The 16,335-nt window shown below is 42.5% G+C and overlaps 1 protein-coding gene across 1 annotated transcript in view; it reads right to left on the bottom strand.

Annotated features, from left to right (window-relative positions):
- Positions 1-420: 420 nt before the first annotated feature.
- GNB4 (G protein subunit beta 4) overlaps positions 421-16,335 on the bottom strand; it is a 29,872-nt gene continuing 13,957 nt past the window's right edge. The window contains exons 2-10 of the mRNA XM_059855729.1: positions 14,473-14,572; positions 10,972-11,010; positions 10,160-10,266; positions 9,232-9,295; positions 8,344-8,506; positions 8,105-8,171; positions 7,767-7,968; positions 6,377-6,593; positions 421-5,240 (exon numbers count right to left, since the gene is read on the bottom strand). Coding sequence (XP_059711712.1) covers positions 5,134-5,240; positions 6,377-6,593; positions 7,767-7,968; positions 8,105-8,171; positions 8,344-8,506; positions 9,232-9,295; positions 10,160-10,266; positions 10,972-11,010; positions 14,473-14,529 — 1,023 coding nt within the window. The 5' untranslated portion in view covers positions 14,530-14,572 and the 3' untranslated portion in view covers positions 421-5,133. The remainder of the gene's footprint in view (positions 5,241-6,376; positions 6,594-7,766; positions 7,969-8,104; positions 8,172-8,343; positions 8,507-9,231; positions 9,296-10,159; positions 10,267-10,971; positions 11,011-14,472; positions 14,573-16,335) is intronic.

The following is a 16,335-nucleotide window of genomic DNA, read 5'->3' as shown; positions in this document are numbered from 1 at the left end:
ATTAAGGGAAGACAGCAGTTCCACCAGTGTGTTCAGGTGTTTGTTCTGACTTTGCATGGGGAGTCCTGGGGGCTTGAGGGAAAGTGTCAAATCCACCCCTGAGAAGCAGCCCAACCTTGGTATGGTGAGGGCAGAGCTGTGTATCAGTGCTCTGTTTGTGGAGCATTTGTATTGACATTGTATCAAGATAAAACTTTCAATGCATGTGTTCTACAGTTATTTATTAAAAAAAGTCCTACCCCTGTGCTCTAGTAAGTTCTTTGGCAGCTCTGTCCCAGGTGCAGGCCTGCACATCACTCCCACAGGTAATGCAGATCCAGGACAGGTCCCAGCTGCTGCTGTGTGGCTGCTCCATCCCCAGCCCAGGGACACTTTGAGGCCAGGGGCTGCTCTAATACAACACTGACAGCTGAGCCAGGCTGGTTAAAAGCACTTGTTTATTGGTTACAATATCAACTCATGGCAACATCTTTCACTGAGCCACTGTACAAATACAAAGAAAAAGATCCATCGTGGAAAAAAAAAAAGCTATAAACAAAGTTCATAGCAAGTGATTTTTTTGTCACAGGGAAGTCTTTTTACAACAGCACTGTTAAAGAACAAATGGCACAAGTCCCTGGTTTTTTAATAGCTTAAATAAAAGCTTTAAGACTGTTTCTGAATACATACATAATCCAAAGGCAGTGCAGAATCACTTCATAATTGGTAACATTACCAAAGTTTTCCAAAGTAGTCAGCAACAAGTAAAAAAACAAAACAAAAAAAAGCTGATGAGAGATGCTGGGAACTAAAGGCAAAGTAAAATTAATCATGTTTAGAAGCACTTTGCTTTGGACTCCTTTGGATGTAATATGTACTACGAGTGTTCAGATGCTTTTATTTAAAAAAAAAAAAAAGAAAAACACAAAGAGAGCACCATTGTGTAAGTAAAACAAAGGCTTGAAATACCTAAGACTATTCCACCGAAGTCCATATTAGTTAAAACCTAAACATACTGTGTGGTATAAGAATGTCAGGCACATGTAATCTGTTATCAGTTATATCAATTAGTAACACTGTTCACACATTTACCATAACAACACTGCATTAACATTCTGCATGTATTTTACATAACCAGCAATTGGATAAAAGGCTCTGGTGCCTCTGAAGTGTAGGAGGAGTGTGACCAGCATGCATGCCAGAGTACTGGATACACAGTGCACCATCAACCCATGCTAAGTACTTGGACAGGAAATGCTATCTCAAAACCAGCCATTCTGCTACACAACCATTGATACCAACTAGTCCGATTAGCCAAAACTCTCACCAACATCTTAAAGCACAGCACTAAACCTAGTGGAGGTGACAGTGTCCCCAGAGAGGACAGACTACAACTCTGGGAATGTTTTCACAATGTTTTCATTCCATCTTAAAGTAATTAATGTGAACTTCATCAAGGGATGAGCGGTTACACAACTGAAGGAAGGAGTCAACTACTTCCACCCCATGCATTACAGTAAGGACACACTGAGACCTGCTGCTGCTCCAGCTCAGCCTTGCCATGGCAAAGTCAGGCCCTGTCCTGGGGCAGGAAAAGCCTCTTTAATGCACATTCCCTTTGGAGTGGCACAAATCCTGCCAATCCACGGAGCTGTTGGCTCTGCCAGCACTGCCATGGATCTGCAGTTCAGCACAGCAGAGGAGAGCAGTGCGTGGAAGGAAGAGGGCTGCAGGCAGATGGAACCAGGCCACACTACTGAAGTGCATGAGCAAACATCAGCATGAAGCCACAGCAGCTTTCTGTGGTTTCCAGAATCTCTAACTGCTTTCTCCACCAATAAACAGCCATCCAAGGCTACATGGGAACAAGCCCAGGCCGGGCACTTGCCTGAAGGGAGAACTCTCTATTGGAAAGTTAGACCACACTAGAAAATGCTGACAAACTCTACCAGAATAAAATAAACCTTGTTACATCAAGCACATGGTTCTGCTTCCCGAGCCATAACAGATTGCCTTTAGAAGAGAGGCTGTGCAAGAGTTACTCTGCCACTGTTTGGCACAATGCTCTTGGTTACTCCAGTTCTGTAATGACACAACTTATTTGAAATTCAGCTAAGGATGTAGTCTGGCTACAAACTTTTAAAGCCAGTGAAGATGTGCCCACTCATGCTGCAAGACCTGCTGCGAGCAAGTTTGCTGTCATGGTGCACAGTCACACAAGCTGCACACCTGGGCCCACGTCAACTGCAGGCACACACCAGTGTCTTTGAAATTCAAAGCTGGGGTAAAACCTATCAAGGGTCATTTTATTACCTTCCTTCTTTTAGGAGGAGTTTGAGTTTTTACTGTAAAAGCCACCTCCACTTGGGCTGGGGCATCGACCTCCAGAGGTCCCTGCCAGCCGTTTAAAGAAGGCAGTGCCACAGCCTGAGTCGTTCTGTGGCATCACACAGTACCTGTGGTACTGGAATCTGCAGGCTTGAAAAACAACCCACAGCCAGGGCAGTAATGAACAGCAAACATCACCTGGGCAGGATCTGTCACAGGCTTCCTTCAGGCTCCAAAGCCGCACCAGACGCCGACTCCCCCGCTGTGCTCAGGCTTCTCCCAGGTCTTGTGTGCTGACAGCGGAGCCCCTCAGACCTGGGCTGAGCGAGGAGCAGAGGCAGGCAGAGCTCTGTGATACCGTCGGACACCTCAGCAAGTAGTTGGCATTCCTTAGGATTTATTTTAAAAGCAGCTGAATCCCAAGAGGCAACAGCCATCCAACAATGACAGTGAAGTTACTTGCAGTAATACCTGTACAAGAGCCATTACCACTGTTACAGGCTACCTGAACTGGTAAGAAAAGTTATATACAGCTGTAAAATTGGTTTTGGAGTTTCACAAGTAGAAACCAGTTTTATTACCAGAATGTAAAAATGGCACCTGTCTCGGCAAAGGTGTTGACTAGGAAATTGGTTCAAAACACACTTCTATGGAAAAGAATTTTTTTAGAAAAAGAATATTTTCTTAAAATTCCTTAGTAACAAATTTCCAGAATGATTCACTAAAGGCAGCTGTGAGTTAAAAAAAATAATCAAGTGCACCACTAAAAAATAAACTGAGTCTGCAAGATCCCAAAGAGCTGCTCACTTAAGAGAGTTACAAGAATTCCATAATAGTTCTATAAATGCAGACAGATCACAAAGCAAAACACTGAGGAATTCCTGTGAGACACAATACAGTGGGATTTTGGTCCTACACCACAGGCTGCTGTTAGGAAATGTTCCTTCTCCAGTATAAGAAGCGCCTTTTTCTTATTTTAAAAGTGAATTTACCGTGATTGACTGGTACATTTATTGGCACCTTCACCACTATAGACATGGCGAGTTTACAGGCACAGTCTGGAAGTACTGAAGTTTAGGATTAAAAAATGTCAGAAACTTGACAAAAGTCATCTCAGCCAGAAATCCATTTGGATATACTACAGGATTCTGGGTCCTTCTCTTTCCTACCTGGCCCAGAGACACCCAGACTCCCCATCAGTTCCAATGAATGACAACTAACATCATCTTCCAACCTGGTGATTTAAAATTCACGTTATCTTTAAAATAAGTCACTTAAGAGAAGCCAACAGACTTAATCCCCCATTCAAAAGTAGCCACAGATGTTCAGATTCCCAAAGGAACATCCACTGGGAGTACAGACATGCTGCCAGGCACCAAAAAGTTAAGCATCCTCCCTGGGCAGTTTCTAATGGGCATCAGTCACAAGATATTCCTGTCTCTGCACTGAACTGTACTTGGTGGGATTTCTAAGCAACTGACAGCAAAATCAGAATCGAATCAGGAAAGGAGCAGAAATGGCCAATTATGGTGTTGGAGCTGCAGAATATCTGGCATCACAAAACCCCCATGGCACAGCCCTCAGTGAGCACACAGAACCAGCAGATATCCTCAGGGTTATGCTGGGAGTTTTCAGGGGTCACACAGGTGCAGTTAGGTTACACAATTCCTTTGGTAATTCACACTGCACAGAACTAACAACAAGCACTTTTGGCTGCGGTGTGCTTTGGCAACCCCTGAATCTGGAGGGGAATTACAAGCAATTAACTGCACAGTTAAATCCTCTTTAGGAATTTAAGCAAAGTCCTCCTGAATTTCTCAGTTGGTGTGGAACGAGCAATCTCTGCACACACTGCTCTGGGTTCTGAGCAGCAGCCAAGTCACTGTGAGTGCAGATCAGCTGGAGCTTGTGAGGAGCCAAACCCACACGTTTGGTCAGAGCTGAGCTGGCCACAGCACTCGGCCACTTGGCTTCTGTACCCACAGACTGCATGGAATAAATGATGCAAAAACCTGCAGGGAGGAAGCTAAAACATCTGGATTTACTTTATTTGCCAATTATTTCTGCTGGTGGTGCAAGTCTACCTGGCGTTAACTCCTTGGTGTTTGGAGGTCATAACTGCCAATGGATGAACCAGGAACCACTGGCTTGAAGGAAGAACCCCCCTGATCAAAAACAGGCAAGCAGGTCAAGAAGTGAGTGAATAAGGCGGTAGGTATTAACTGGGAGTCTCCAGGGCCTTTAAAAAAAATTCAAATGCCTTCCATTATAAAAAACACATACATACCATTGGCTTCACTTTATCTACAGTAAATTCACAAAAACATTTAAAACAGCAATCTAGTTTCACCCACTACAAAACTCAGAAGTGACATCTCAGGTTAAAAGCAAAGCTATAAATGTAGTTCCATAAAAAATGCAAACATATTTCTTTACATACAGACAAATGTTACATGATTGGCTGCTATAATGTGTATATTCTGTTATGTACAAAAAAAAGTACAGGATTAGCAGACTGAGCACAAGCAAAAACCCTTCAAGGACAATCTAACCAAACCACCAAAAACAAAAAGACTGGCTCTTAGTTTGTCGGTCACCATGATTATGTGTGCTGGCCCCTTTTAAAAAGTCAGTGATTTCTTCCCCCCTCCCCTATTTCTTCACTTGATTTTTTTTTCTAGTTTACAGAAAGCCTTTTTGTGTAATAATCAGTGAATAGAAAAACTTCACCTGCAAATACAAGGTAGAAATGTTATTTCACAGCTATAGGCTGCAGCATTGATCTCTCCAGATCTCAAATGGAGAATGTACATGTTTGGCTCCCAGTTAATTCCAGATTCTGAGAAAACTGTCCCAAGACCCTGTAGCTACAGCCATGCCGTCATCAGTAACACCTAAACAGCTGACACGGTTGTCATGGCCAGCCAGGACACCTGGAAAAGAAGAAGCAATGGAAGTTTAGTGTCTGCAAGATGTCAAGGACTTCAGTTGTTACTCTGCTCTCCCAAGTAAGTCTTAAGTGTACTAAAAAAGATATAATGCAAGATCTTAACTCTCCTTTTTGTCTTTACTCTGAGGAACCGCACAGACCTTAACAGCCTTATCAAAAACCCCAACAATAAGGTATGTAAAAATATCTACAGACAATATTGGCTCCATTATTCTCTCTGCCCTTATGACTTCTCCTTTCTGTCCCATAGATGTCTTCCCTAATCTGGCTCTCTACTGGTTTTTCCCTGTTTTCTACAGTGCTGTCCACAATTTCAGCCATCAAGCACTCCCAAAATCCAGTGTGATGTCTCTTGACAAAGTCATGGATGCACTCAACTACCTTGAGTCTCCCAAGTTCTGCAAACCCTAGGGATTACAAATCCCCCATATACTGTGGCAAACAGAAGAGCAGCACTAGCCTGCCTCCTTCCTGCTTTGGTTCTGTTCTCTATCTAAGTCTTCTTGCCCTTGTCTACTCTCCCAAGGTGCCTCATCCAGGTGTAGCAGAACTAAGGAAAAGGGTTTATTTTCAATCTGGACAGCAGAACTGATGTTCAGAACTGAACTAGGCCCAAACATTTAAATTACTGTAAGAAGTGAGAAAGAATAGCTGTGCAATAAAACATCCTGACAAAAGTGACTGATTCAAGGACCAGAAGTTTCCACTTTCCCTTTCTTCCAACAGCAGGGGATGCAAAGCCAAAAGACTCCTGTAGTTACATCTGAATTACTCATGGGTGCAAAACACAATGCAAACGTGTAATTTTGCACTACTTAATCCCATACACTTCAGTGAAATACATTTTCTGTAGATGCAATTTTGGAGGGCATTCCCCAGCCTCAAGAGCTGGGATCTCCCCGCACACAGATCTGTAAAGCCCAAGAACAGGCCTGTTCTCCTGACTCATTTACTGCTCACACCACGGAGATGGAACTGAAATGCAGTGTGACTTCTGGAAGACACAACCACATGCACTAAAAGGAGAAAACAGCACTAGAAGGAATCCAGCAGACCCACACCAGCAGCACCAGCAGCGCCCCGGCTCTGCATTCCGCACGGACTGCGGCGTGTCCTCACCTGCCCTCTCCCCTTTGAGGGTGTCCCACACGTTGCAGTTGAAGTCGTCGTAGCCCGCGAGCAGGAGGCGGCCGCTCTTGGAGAAGGCGACGGAGGTGATGCCGCAGATGATGTTGTCGTGGGAGTACATCATCAGCTCCTGGTCCGCGCGCAGGTCGAACAGCCGGCACGTGGCGTCGTCGGAGCCCGTGGCGAACGCGTGGCCGTTCGGGAAGAACTGCCGAAAACGTGGGAGCGAGACACAGGAGTTCAGCACGAAAATACACACTGGTCGTGCCGAGCTGAACAGCAGCACAGGACTGTTTTACTAGGCAAAGGCAGAACGGTTTGTTTTAAAGAAGTGTCTGCATGTTGGAAAATGCATGTACGCAGCTATGCAAGGGAACACCTCTGGAACAGTACTGGGGACACCCGAGTGACTGGAATTACAGCCAGGCAGCTCCTGTGTGTGCTCTAAGAGCAGTCACAGGGGATGCCACTGACTCCTATAAAATGAAGCAAACCCCAGCTCTGCACATCCTGGCTGAAGTGGAACACAGTGTTCCATCCTGAGCTAGTCAGCCAGGTTGGCTCAGCCAACACAGAAGACAGCAAAGAAGCAATTCATTTTCCTAAAAAAAATCTATTCCAAATCCGAGTTCTTCTCTCAACAGCAATATTGATTGAAATGCAAATGGAGAAAGCCCAGCACATCTCAGGGTCCAGGTCTAAGTATAGGAACTGCATTTCTGTACTGGTCATGTGTTTGGTATTTTCTCAGCCTTAACAATTTTTCATGTTTATCAAAAACAGATGCAGCTTCGACTTAAATTTCTTTCTCTACTTACCAGAGCCTGGATCTTGCAGATCAGAACATAGTGTTACTATGACAGAGGGGAAATATAATCCAGTTTCTAAATATTACCGTATTATTCCAGGGAATATTCTATATCAATACTAATTTTAATTGCCTTCCAGAATATTTCTCTGAAAGCTCTTTTTGTTCAACAAAAAAACTTGAAGATGAGGATGCTTGGCCGTGTTGCACCCTGTCAGTATACTGCATTTATCTACAATTTTCAGTTTTTAACACATTACCACACTTCAAAAAGTTTCCCTAGTCCATTCTTTACTTCTTAAAAAAAGTGATGTCTCAGTTACTGAATAAAAACACAGGTGAAACTATTCCAGGAACAGCGCAGTGCATCACAGAAAATGGCAATAATAATTCAGTTACAAAGTAGATTGTAAGTTATTACACAACCTTCTCCATTACATACAATTTAACATTCTCTACCCTAACTAATTGATTTTAAATCAAGGCAGCTCAGTAGACTCTAAGCTGAATTCATGCAAATGTAGCCTTTATCCTCCCCCTTTCTTCCCACGTGGAACCAGGAGGATCACTTACACAAACTGCATTAATGTCTGACACGTGCCCTGTGAACGACTGCCTGCACATCCCATCGCGGATATCCCAAAGCTTGGAGGAGGCATCGCAGGCGCCCGAGACAAAAGTCCTCATGTCTGGGCTCAGAGAGAGGCTCATCACATCTCCAGTGTGCCCAGTGAACGTGGTGGTCTGCTGGCCAGTTTCAATATCCCACAAAGCACTGCAGATGAAGTTAACACGTCTGTCATTATTTCAGAGTTGAAATTTTAAACACAAATTAAGGCACTGGAGAGAAAAAAAAAAATAAAAGGAAGCAAGAGGGGGTGGGGGAAGGCCAACAGAGCTCAAAAACTCACCAAGTGGTGTCTCCTGAGCTAGTGACAATTTGGTTGTCATCTAGGAAGCGACAACAGGACAAGTATCCTAAAAACAAAACAGCTGTGTAAGGGTTTGACCCAGGAGTAACAACTGAAGGTGAAAATGCAAGAGCAGCACCCAAGCTCTCCCACACAAGCAGAGCACAAGCAGCGCCCAGCCCGAAGCAGGGCTGTTTCCCTTGCTGCAGCAGCCCAGCGGGTGAGGCAGGAGCACTGACCTGTGTGCCCCGGCAGCTCGCGGCTCACGCGCACGTTGCCCTCCCTGGTTTTCAGGTTGTAGATGGAGCAGATGTTGTCCAGGCCTCCGCAGGCCACGTAGTTGCCCGAGGGAGCGTAGGCACAGGTCATCACCCAGGAGGACCTCAGGGGGATGGCGTGCATCTGCAGAGACACACTGCTGGCTCAGAGCACACACCAGAACCCCAGCACCAGCATTTGGCTTCACAACAGACTACATCCAACTCACTGCATTTTACACACCCACAGCTCCTGGGTGACAGATACCAGCAGTATCTGCAGGGCAGATTTACAGATCTTCAGTATATTATTTCATAGCAAAGCTATCGTGAACTTGAACATTTACAATCTTCATTTATTCTAGTTCAGATTTCTCTGTCCAACTTTTTTACATCTTTAAACTATAGGTTGTTAGGCAGGATGGCTGTCCCCATGGAGACTGCATAGTTTACAGAAGCACAGCTCCACTCCACACTACCTAAGCTTTTCCCTAACAACTGCTTCTCTTCCTTCTCCTTTCCCTGCCCTCAAACCCAAAGCACTGCTGTAAATTCTGAGGTGGTGTATTTCTATAATTCAAAACCAAGTTAGTTTTAGAAGCAACACCACACAGGCAGAGAACTACGGCTACTGCACTAGGCAAGTAAGAGTGAAAATGTTACATGTTATTTATTATGTAATTAACTATTGCTTCAGAGACACAACTTACATCACCAGTGCTCACCCAGCCATGAAAGGAACAAAAAGATTGTGTGAATGAGAAAGACTACTTTTGATTTTTGACTTGCAACCATGGTAAAAAACAGACACAAACCCATTCAAACACACAGCTTATACATGAATTATTGATAAGGATTATAAATATCTACCTTATTTGTTGTATAACTATCCCAAATAATTAATTTTCCATCTTGAGAAGCACTGACTAGTAGCCTAAATATGAACACAAAATAAAATATGTTAATATAAAAAAAAACAAAAAAAAATCTCAAAATAGACATATATCATGCATGATTATCAAGTGATTCAGAAGTTTCATAATTTCTTTATTACACTCTGCTTTTTCATTTTTATTGACGGGGTGCATTTGTTGGAAAAAGTCTGCAAAGATCTAGATATCCATATCACCTGACTGAGGAATCCCATGGGGACTCATGACTGAAAATGAACACAAGTGCACAACTCACTAAAAACACATTTTATGAACTCTCTCCACAACTGCTTTCATTATTCATATAACTACACAGTTACACAAAAGCAAATAAGGAATTTAGGCAAAAATAAAACTTGAGAACAGATTCTAGATGAATTTCTCCCTGGAGGACACAATACAGAGCAGACCACAAGGCAGTGTTTACACCTCACCATCAGCTGCTCTAAAGGCAGCAAAACAAAACTCCAAGTTATGTTTCCCACTAGGTACAAAAGGATCTTTTTTTCAATGAAATAAAAATTTGTCAGTAAAGTTTTTAAATCCCTACCACAGAAGTTACATAATTCTTCAACATTTTGGAAAGTACAATATCCAACATTCCAAAAAATATGCCTTATCCCATACTCTCTCTTGCTTAAACAGACTCAAAAACTGAAGTTGAAATTGAAAGAAGGAGAAAGCAAAGTGCATATGGCAAGAACAGGCAAAATATCTCTTCTCTGAACCCCCACCAGAGCTGGTCTGTGATCCCCTTCAAGGGCACCAACTCCACTCCACGAGGCTCCCAGGGCCTGCCATTAAACCAAAGGTGCCAGTGGGACCCCCAGCCCTTCCCTGGCAGCTCCGAGGCTCCCTGTACACACCTGGAGTCGGATCCCCAGTGCATGGCATAGATTTTGGCTAAGTGACCTCTGAGCGTGCGCCGGGTTCGCATTTGGATTCGACCCACAGAGTCCAGACTTGTTGTGATCTAAAAATAAACCAAACAAACCCCTGAGATACTGGGAACCATTTTTAACGCACAAGATAACAAAAATACATTTGAACTTTGATAGAATATTATCTATCTTGGCACACAACAAAAACCATTAAAAAATAGGATACTGGTGTACACCCAGCAACACCGACACAAACAGATTTTACAGAGACACAACACACTTCACAGTGGCTACAGTGAAACTTCAGGAAGCTCTTTTAAAATAATTCTATGTTATACTAAGACTATTTCAGATTATTAAATCTCTAAGTTTTCATTTTAAACCAATGAAAGAAAATGCTTCAGTATTTACTGCACTGTTACTTTTTAAAAGCATGGCAGAACTTTATATGCAAAATAATTCTGTTTCCAAAAAACTGCTAAAAGATATTTATTTAAGTCTTTCTAAATATATTTAACACAATAAACATACTCTGCTTAAAAGGTAAACTGGAAGCAGGATCCATTAAGATAGTGGAGGGGGGGGGTTTGACTGGGTTTTTTTGCTGTTTTGTTTATTTGGGTTTTTTGGTGGGGCTTTTACAGTTATTTAAAACTAAACAAGCACACTGTACAGTTCCAAAGGCTTCTTTCACTTTATTTTTTCAGTTACTGAACAGGAACATGCTAGAGTCACAAACTGATATTTTTATTTTTTCTTCTCTCAATAAACAGCCTACACAAAGAACAGGAACGTACCTGAGCAAGAGTTGTGTCACTACAGGCTTTCCTGGCATCCTGAAACAAAAAATGGAACAAATTGAATTGGAAAGGCAACACTGAACATCAGTTGAGAGGGTCTAAAGGAAAAGTAACTCCTGAACCAAATTTCAACACACTCAAAGCCACACACCACCACCAACTGACATGCCAATATTCCTTCTGTCACCCTAATCTGTTTTATTGTGCAAGGAATCTAAAAAGCAATGGCACACAACAAGGGGTAGTGGATGAAGAGGGACTTAAGAAAGGCCATGCCCCAGCAGCCTTTGAATCTCCCTTTCTACAGACTATGGGATTCAAAGGCATTTGGAGCCATCCTGAAGTCCCAGTGCCTACCCTTTTCCCTGTACTCCTTCCCTGGGGTGGATGTGCTTGCTCAGGGTGTGCTGAGCACAAGGGAAGAACTGATCCACCTGGAAAAGCAACCACATATTACACAGGATTAGCAAGCTCTGTGCCACACGAGGCTCTTGCCCAAATTAACCCTCCTGCTGGTTGGGAGAGGCAGGGTGAAAATCAGCAGGCAGGATCCCAGGAGCAGGACAGAAAGCAGGATCACCAAAGCTTAGTGGTGATGTACTTGACACAAACTGAGGGGGAAAAGTGGCCCAGTGACACCCTCAGCCATTTCATGGAATGGGTGGTGCCCAGATCTCCACACAGACACTCCATGGTTTTTCCTTATCTCAGACTCTATGGACACAGGACTTGTTTCCTGCATTGATTCAACCTGACCTAGAAAACAGACTTGACTTTCATTGTGTCATTCAGTCCCAGACTGAACCCCTGGCACAGGTGAGCTCCACTGAGCCTCCCCTGCAACACAGATTGTGCAAGACCTGGTTTCAGTCCCAGCTGTGACTGCGCTGCTCTCCTGCGGCTCAGGGCCCCCTCCCAGCACACACAAACAGGCATGGCCAGCTCCTCCTTTTGACAAAATGGCTTAAATGGGCTTGAAATTAGGCAGGGGCTGTGCAGCACAAATTGAAGTTAAAACCATCACCAGGAGCAGCCACAGAACCCTCTCAGCTCCTGGAAATTTCTCCATCTTGTGCAACCAGCGAAGCAGCCACCCAAAAACGATGGTGCCTCTTCACCAGCACTTTGTGTGTCCCTCCAAAGTTCAGTCTGTGCAGACTGTTCAGTCTGTCCCTTTGAGAGCAGGAACAGAAACATTTGCTTGCACATTTTGGTTCTGCCTCAACACGATCAGGCTGGGATCTTCAAGTTTGTTCAAGCTCTTGCTTGAGAGTTACTTGACATTGCAACTTGAACATTTCTTAAGTGCATGTTTATTTTAACCACCCTTTATAGCTCTCCTCCCAAAAAGCAAGACTGAGAGTGGATTAAGTCATCTCAACTTATTTTTATAATGTCTGAACTGTAGAAATATTTATAAAATGTTGACATCTGGAATCAGGAGGGGTTTAAAATACCAGAGCAGCAAATCCCTTAGCACTCAGGACTTATTTCATCCACAGGAAGAAACACACTGGATTTTAAATGACTACTTGTTTGATTGTCCTGAAATAGTTGAAAATGTTCAACATAAAATGAATTCTGAATGCAGTCTGAATGACACAAAGCTCTTTTGCTCTTTAAGAGCGAGCTATTAGCAACTCCTATATTTGAGGCTAATACTTGCCATACAATTGGCAAAACTGCAGGAAAAGGAGAGTTTCAACAGGCTATTTTAATTCTTACCTTGAAACTGTGTTTCTACATATGCATCACCATAACATAATCATTAGTGTCAAAACATAAAAAAGCTCCTTTATGTAATTGCAGATTTTTCTCAGTTCATGCAGCAAGACAATGCAAAATTTGTGAGAAAAAATCCAACTGCTTGATCAGTGTGCAGCCCCCAGACTTTCCTAGCACACACTTCAGATCGCAGTTTTTTTCCCCCAACTATCTGTATTTTTTAAAATATAGTGTTATTTGTCCAAAATTTCTGGTTTAAAGACACTGTGCCAAGTAAGCAACACTTCTAAAAATCATTTTCCTCAATTTCAGTTCTCACAGTGAAGACACGTGTGACATGGGAACTTCACTACAGACAGAACTAGGAATTAATTTTAACCATCAAGCCATCTGACAGATATCTGACAATTCATTGCTCCAACTTCCTGCACTATGCCTATGAATAACCCAAGAGTCCATCAGATTTCTGTGCTCCAAAATTTAAAAGGTAAGCAAATGTTCCTGCAGCACACTCTAAGCCCTCTAACCTGCCTGGTAGCTCTTTCTTCCCACAGCTTTGCAGGAAACCAGACTCACTGATTACCAACACTGAACAAAGACTTAACTGGCTCCCCTCAACATAATATCATGATAAAGTCTTTACACAGCATGCAGAGGAAGAACTGAAAAATTATGTACTCCTTTTAGCAGTATAATTCTGTAATAAAGCTTCAACTGGAACAAAAAAAAATATATAGTATTTTAAGCTAAAAATTTACTTGTATTCTCTACAGAGCTGGTGGAAGGGGCACAGTGGCACAGCACTGCCTGTTCTCTACCTTGTCTTTCCACAGTGTGTGAAGTGAGGAGAGGACACAGAGCCACCCTTGGATGGCTCTGAATGAGCAGCACCTGCTCCCAGCACAGCCCTGACACACCAAGTGTGTTCAGCACGTGGCTGACACCACCCAGCAGCCTCACACCTCTCAGGAGACGCCACACAGCAACTGCTGCCAGCACATGCCATGCTAAAAAAAGCCTCTGTGCATGCAACATATTCCAAGAAACCTGTACTCTTCACTGATAGGAATGTTTGCAAATAAGCCATTCCCATATAAATCAGATTTATGAATGCTTCATGCTTTGAAAATTTTGATGAAAAATAAACAGACTCTGATGATCCTTATTATACTTTACTGAAAACTGCCTCACTGACATATAAATGCACATTGCAGAAGATTCCTGGAAAACAAACTCTAGGCATGACAGCTCATACTTGGTTTATCTTCACTGAGTAAATACAACAAAAAAATAGCCTGTATTGGGGCATCAGCATTTAATAAAAATACACTCAACAGGAAGCCAAGAAACAGTGCTTGCAGAAATGGCATCCACTCTGGAAGGCTCTCTTACACTCCCTGCTTTAACCTCAGGCATCACTTTTAGCCCAGGACCAAGCTCTTCCAAGACCCTTAAGCCAAACTTTTCATGCCTAAGTTCTAGAACTTTGCTGCTCCCTTCTGTTTCTAAAAACCCAGAACATAAAACTTGCAGAAACACATACATCCCTAGCACCAAAAGTCAGCAAACTTCAACAGGAAATAAAACATTTTGTTCGAGAAATATTACGAATTTACTTCATTATACCAATGACTTTTCAGATTTTTACTCAAATATTCTGAAAATATTTTAAGCTCTGCACGAGTTAAAAAGGAGCAACTGATAGATTTTTACAGTTTGTTCCCATAAAGGAAGAGCTTTGGCATGGAAAAATCAGCAATTCACAATTCTTACTCTGATTTGGTTTCGCAGCTGCTCTGCCTCCTGCCGTAACTGTTCCAGCTCACTCATCTTCCTCAGCCTCTATTTCTCACACTCCACTGGTGAAGAAAACCTGCCAAGAAGATGGAAGAAAGAGATACTGAAAGTTATTTTTCTCCTCTTTAAAAAACATAACAAAAAAACGAAGAATCTGTGTATATATTTATTTTTATTCTACTTTTAGAAAGGCTTCCAAATAGACATTCCCTTTAGTACACTGTGTTAATGAATTTGGCAAGACCTAAGTGATTTCAATTCCTGAATTACCACGAGAAGCAGAATTAAGTGAAGTCTATTTTAAATACAAAAGCAACTGTCAACAGAACCACCCACTGTACTTTATAAACCTGTTTTGTAGCAGCTCCCTGCTCCCCCGCCCAGAAATCTCTGTCAGTCTGTGCCCCAGGATGGCAACTCACAGCAGAGGCTGCAGGTGCCCCCAGTATTTACCCCTGGGCTCAGCAGGGCTGTGATACAGGCACCTTGCACAGGACAACCAGGGCAGGCTTGGTTTTAATTAAAGATGAAATTTTTGAATCCTAGACTACAGCAGAAATAACAGATTCTCTCCACTTTTTTCTTGTATTTTTTCAGGCAAAACACAATGATCTTTCAATTTCAAAAGCACCCACAGAGTGAGAAGGGATAACAAAAATTAAACCCTCCCTAAAAGCATCCTTGTGCTCATACAGCCCTCTGCTCCCTAAAGCAGTTGTCATCTGAATGAGGACTCCAAGCTAACTTAATAAAAACATGAATTAAAAGTAAGAGCACATGCAGGTACACTTTCATGTTAGTAACTTTTCTTTCAAATCAGATTTTTGCATTTGATTTTTTTCAGTGTGTTGAACAAAGTTTCCTCGGATCAATTTTCAGGTTTTTATCCCTAGCACAGCAGTGCAGTCAAACACCACTAGAGACCTCTTAAGTCTATTCACACACATGGAGACTTCAAAATCCTTGCAGTGAAAGCAACATCAGCAAGTAAATTCTCACAGACAAGCCAGGCACTTATTTGTAATTTTTTCATGACAGAAAATGCACACCAGGAAGGTGATCATAGTGGTCCCATGACATTATATAAAAAGCCAAAACACTTCTAGCTTGTAGGAGAAGACAGACAAGTCAGACTACTGCTCACAAAATGAAAATTGAGGAAGGAAGGAAAAGAAGCAGGAAGAAGAACCTATTCAAAACCTTAGTCTATGTTTCCTATTTAGTCCACTGAAAAATGGACAAAAACCCAGAGAAAAAAAGGTCACAGTGTGTCTGGTAAGCTGCAGACCTCTGGGGAAACCCCTTTATTTGGTGTGGCTATTGGTTCTCTGCAGTTCAGTAGTGAGGTGCTCTAAAAGACTGACTCTGGAAAGGTTTTTTCCATCTATAAAACACCACACTCACAAATTTAAAAGAGTGAGAAGTTTTGGTTCAAAGCAATTTGTAATTAAAAAATCATCCTTGGACTAACAGTTTATATAGGTGTTTGAGAGCTACAAAAGTTTATTGCTTCTCAAGAAGAAAAGTATCTTCACTAATTATCCATCTACTTCCTTTCAATCTCTGTGCTTCTCACAGGTATCACTTCAAGTCTATTTCAGAACCAACTCACAAACACACTAAGTTGGATCATCTCCAAATCAAAATACATCCTCATCAGTGAGAGGGATGATGAAATACTCTAACCTGTATTTCCAGCTACGTGCAAGCAAACTGTGAGGTTCACACATTTCCCTTCCTTAAACCTGTGCTCTGTTCAACTACAAAGATGTTGTAATTCATATGGGAATTCTTGAGGAGACCTCTCCATTTCCTACTGTGCTCCTTTTTCAGCAGCCC

The sequence above is a fragment of the Haemorhous mexicanus genome, chromosome 10 (assembly GCF_027477595.1).
Source record: "Haemorhous mexicanus isolate bHaeMex1 chromosome 10, bHaeMex1.pri, whole genome shotgun sequence".
Taxonomy (NCBI): Eukaryota; Metazoa; Chordata; class Aves; order Passeriformes; family Fringillidae; genus Haemorhous; species Haemorhous mexicanus.
Note: the sequence above shows the minus strand (reverse complement) of the source record. Positions and strands in the feature narration are given on the sequence as shown.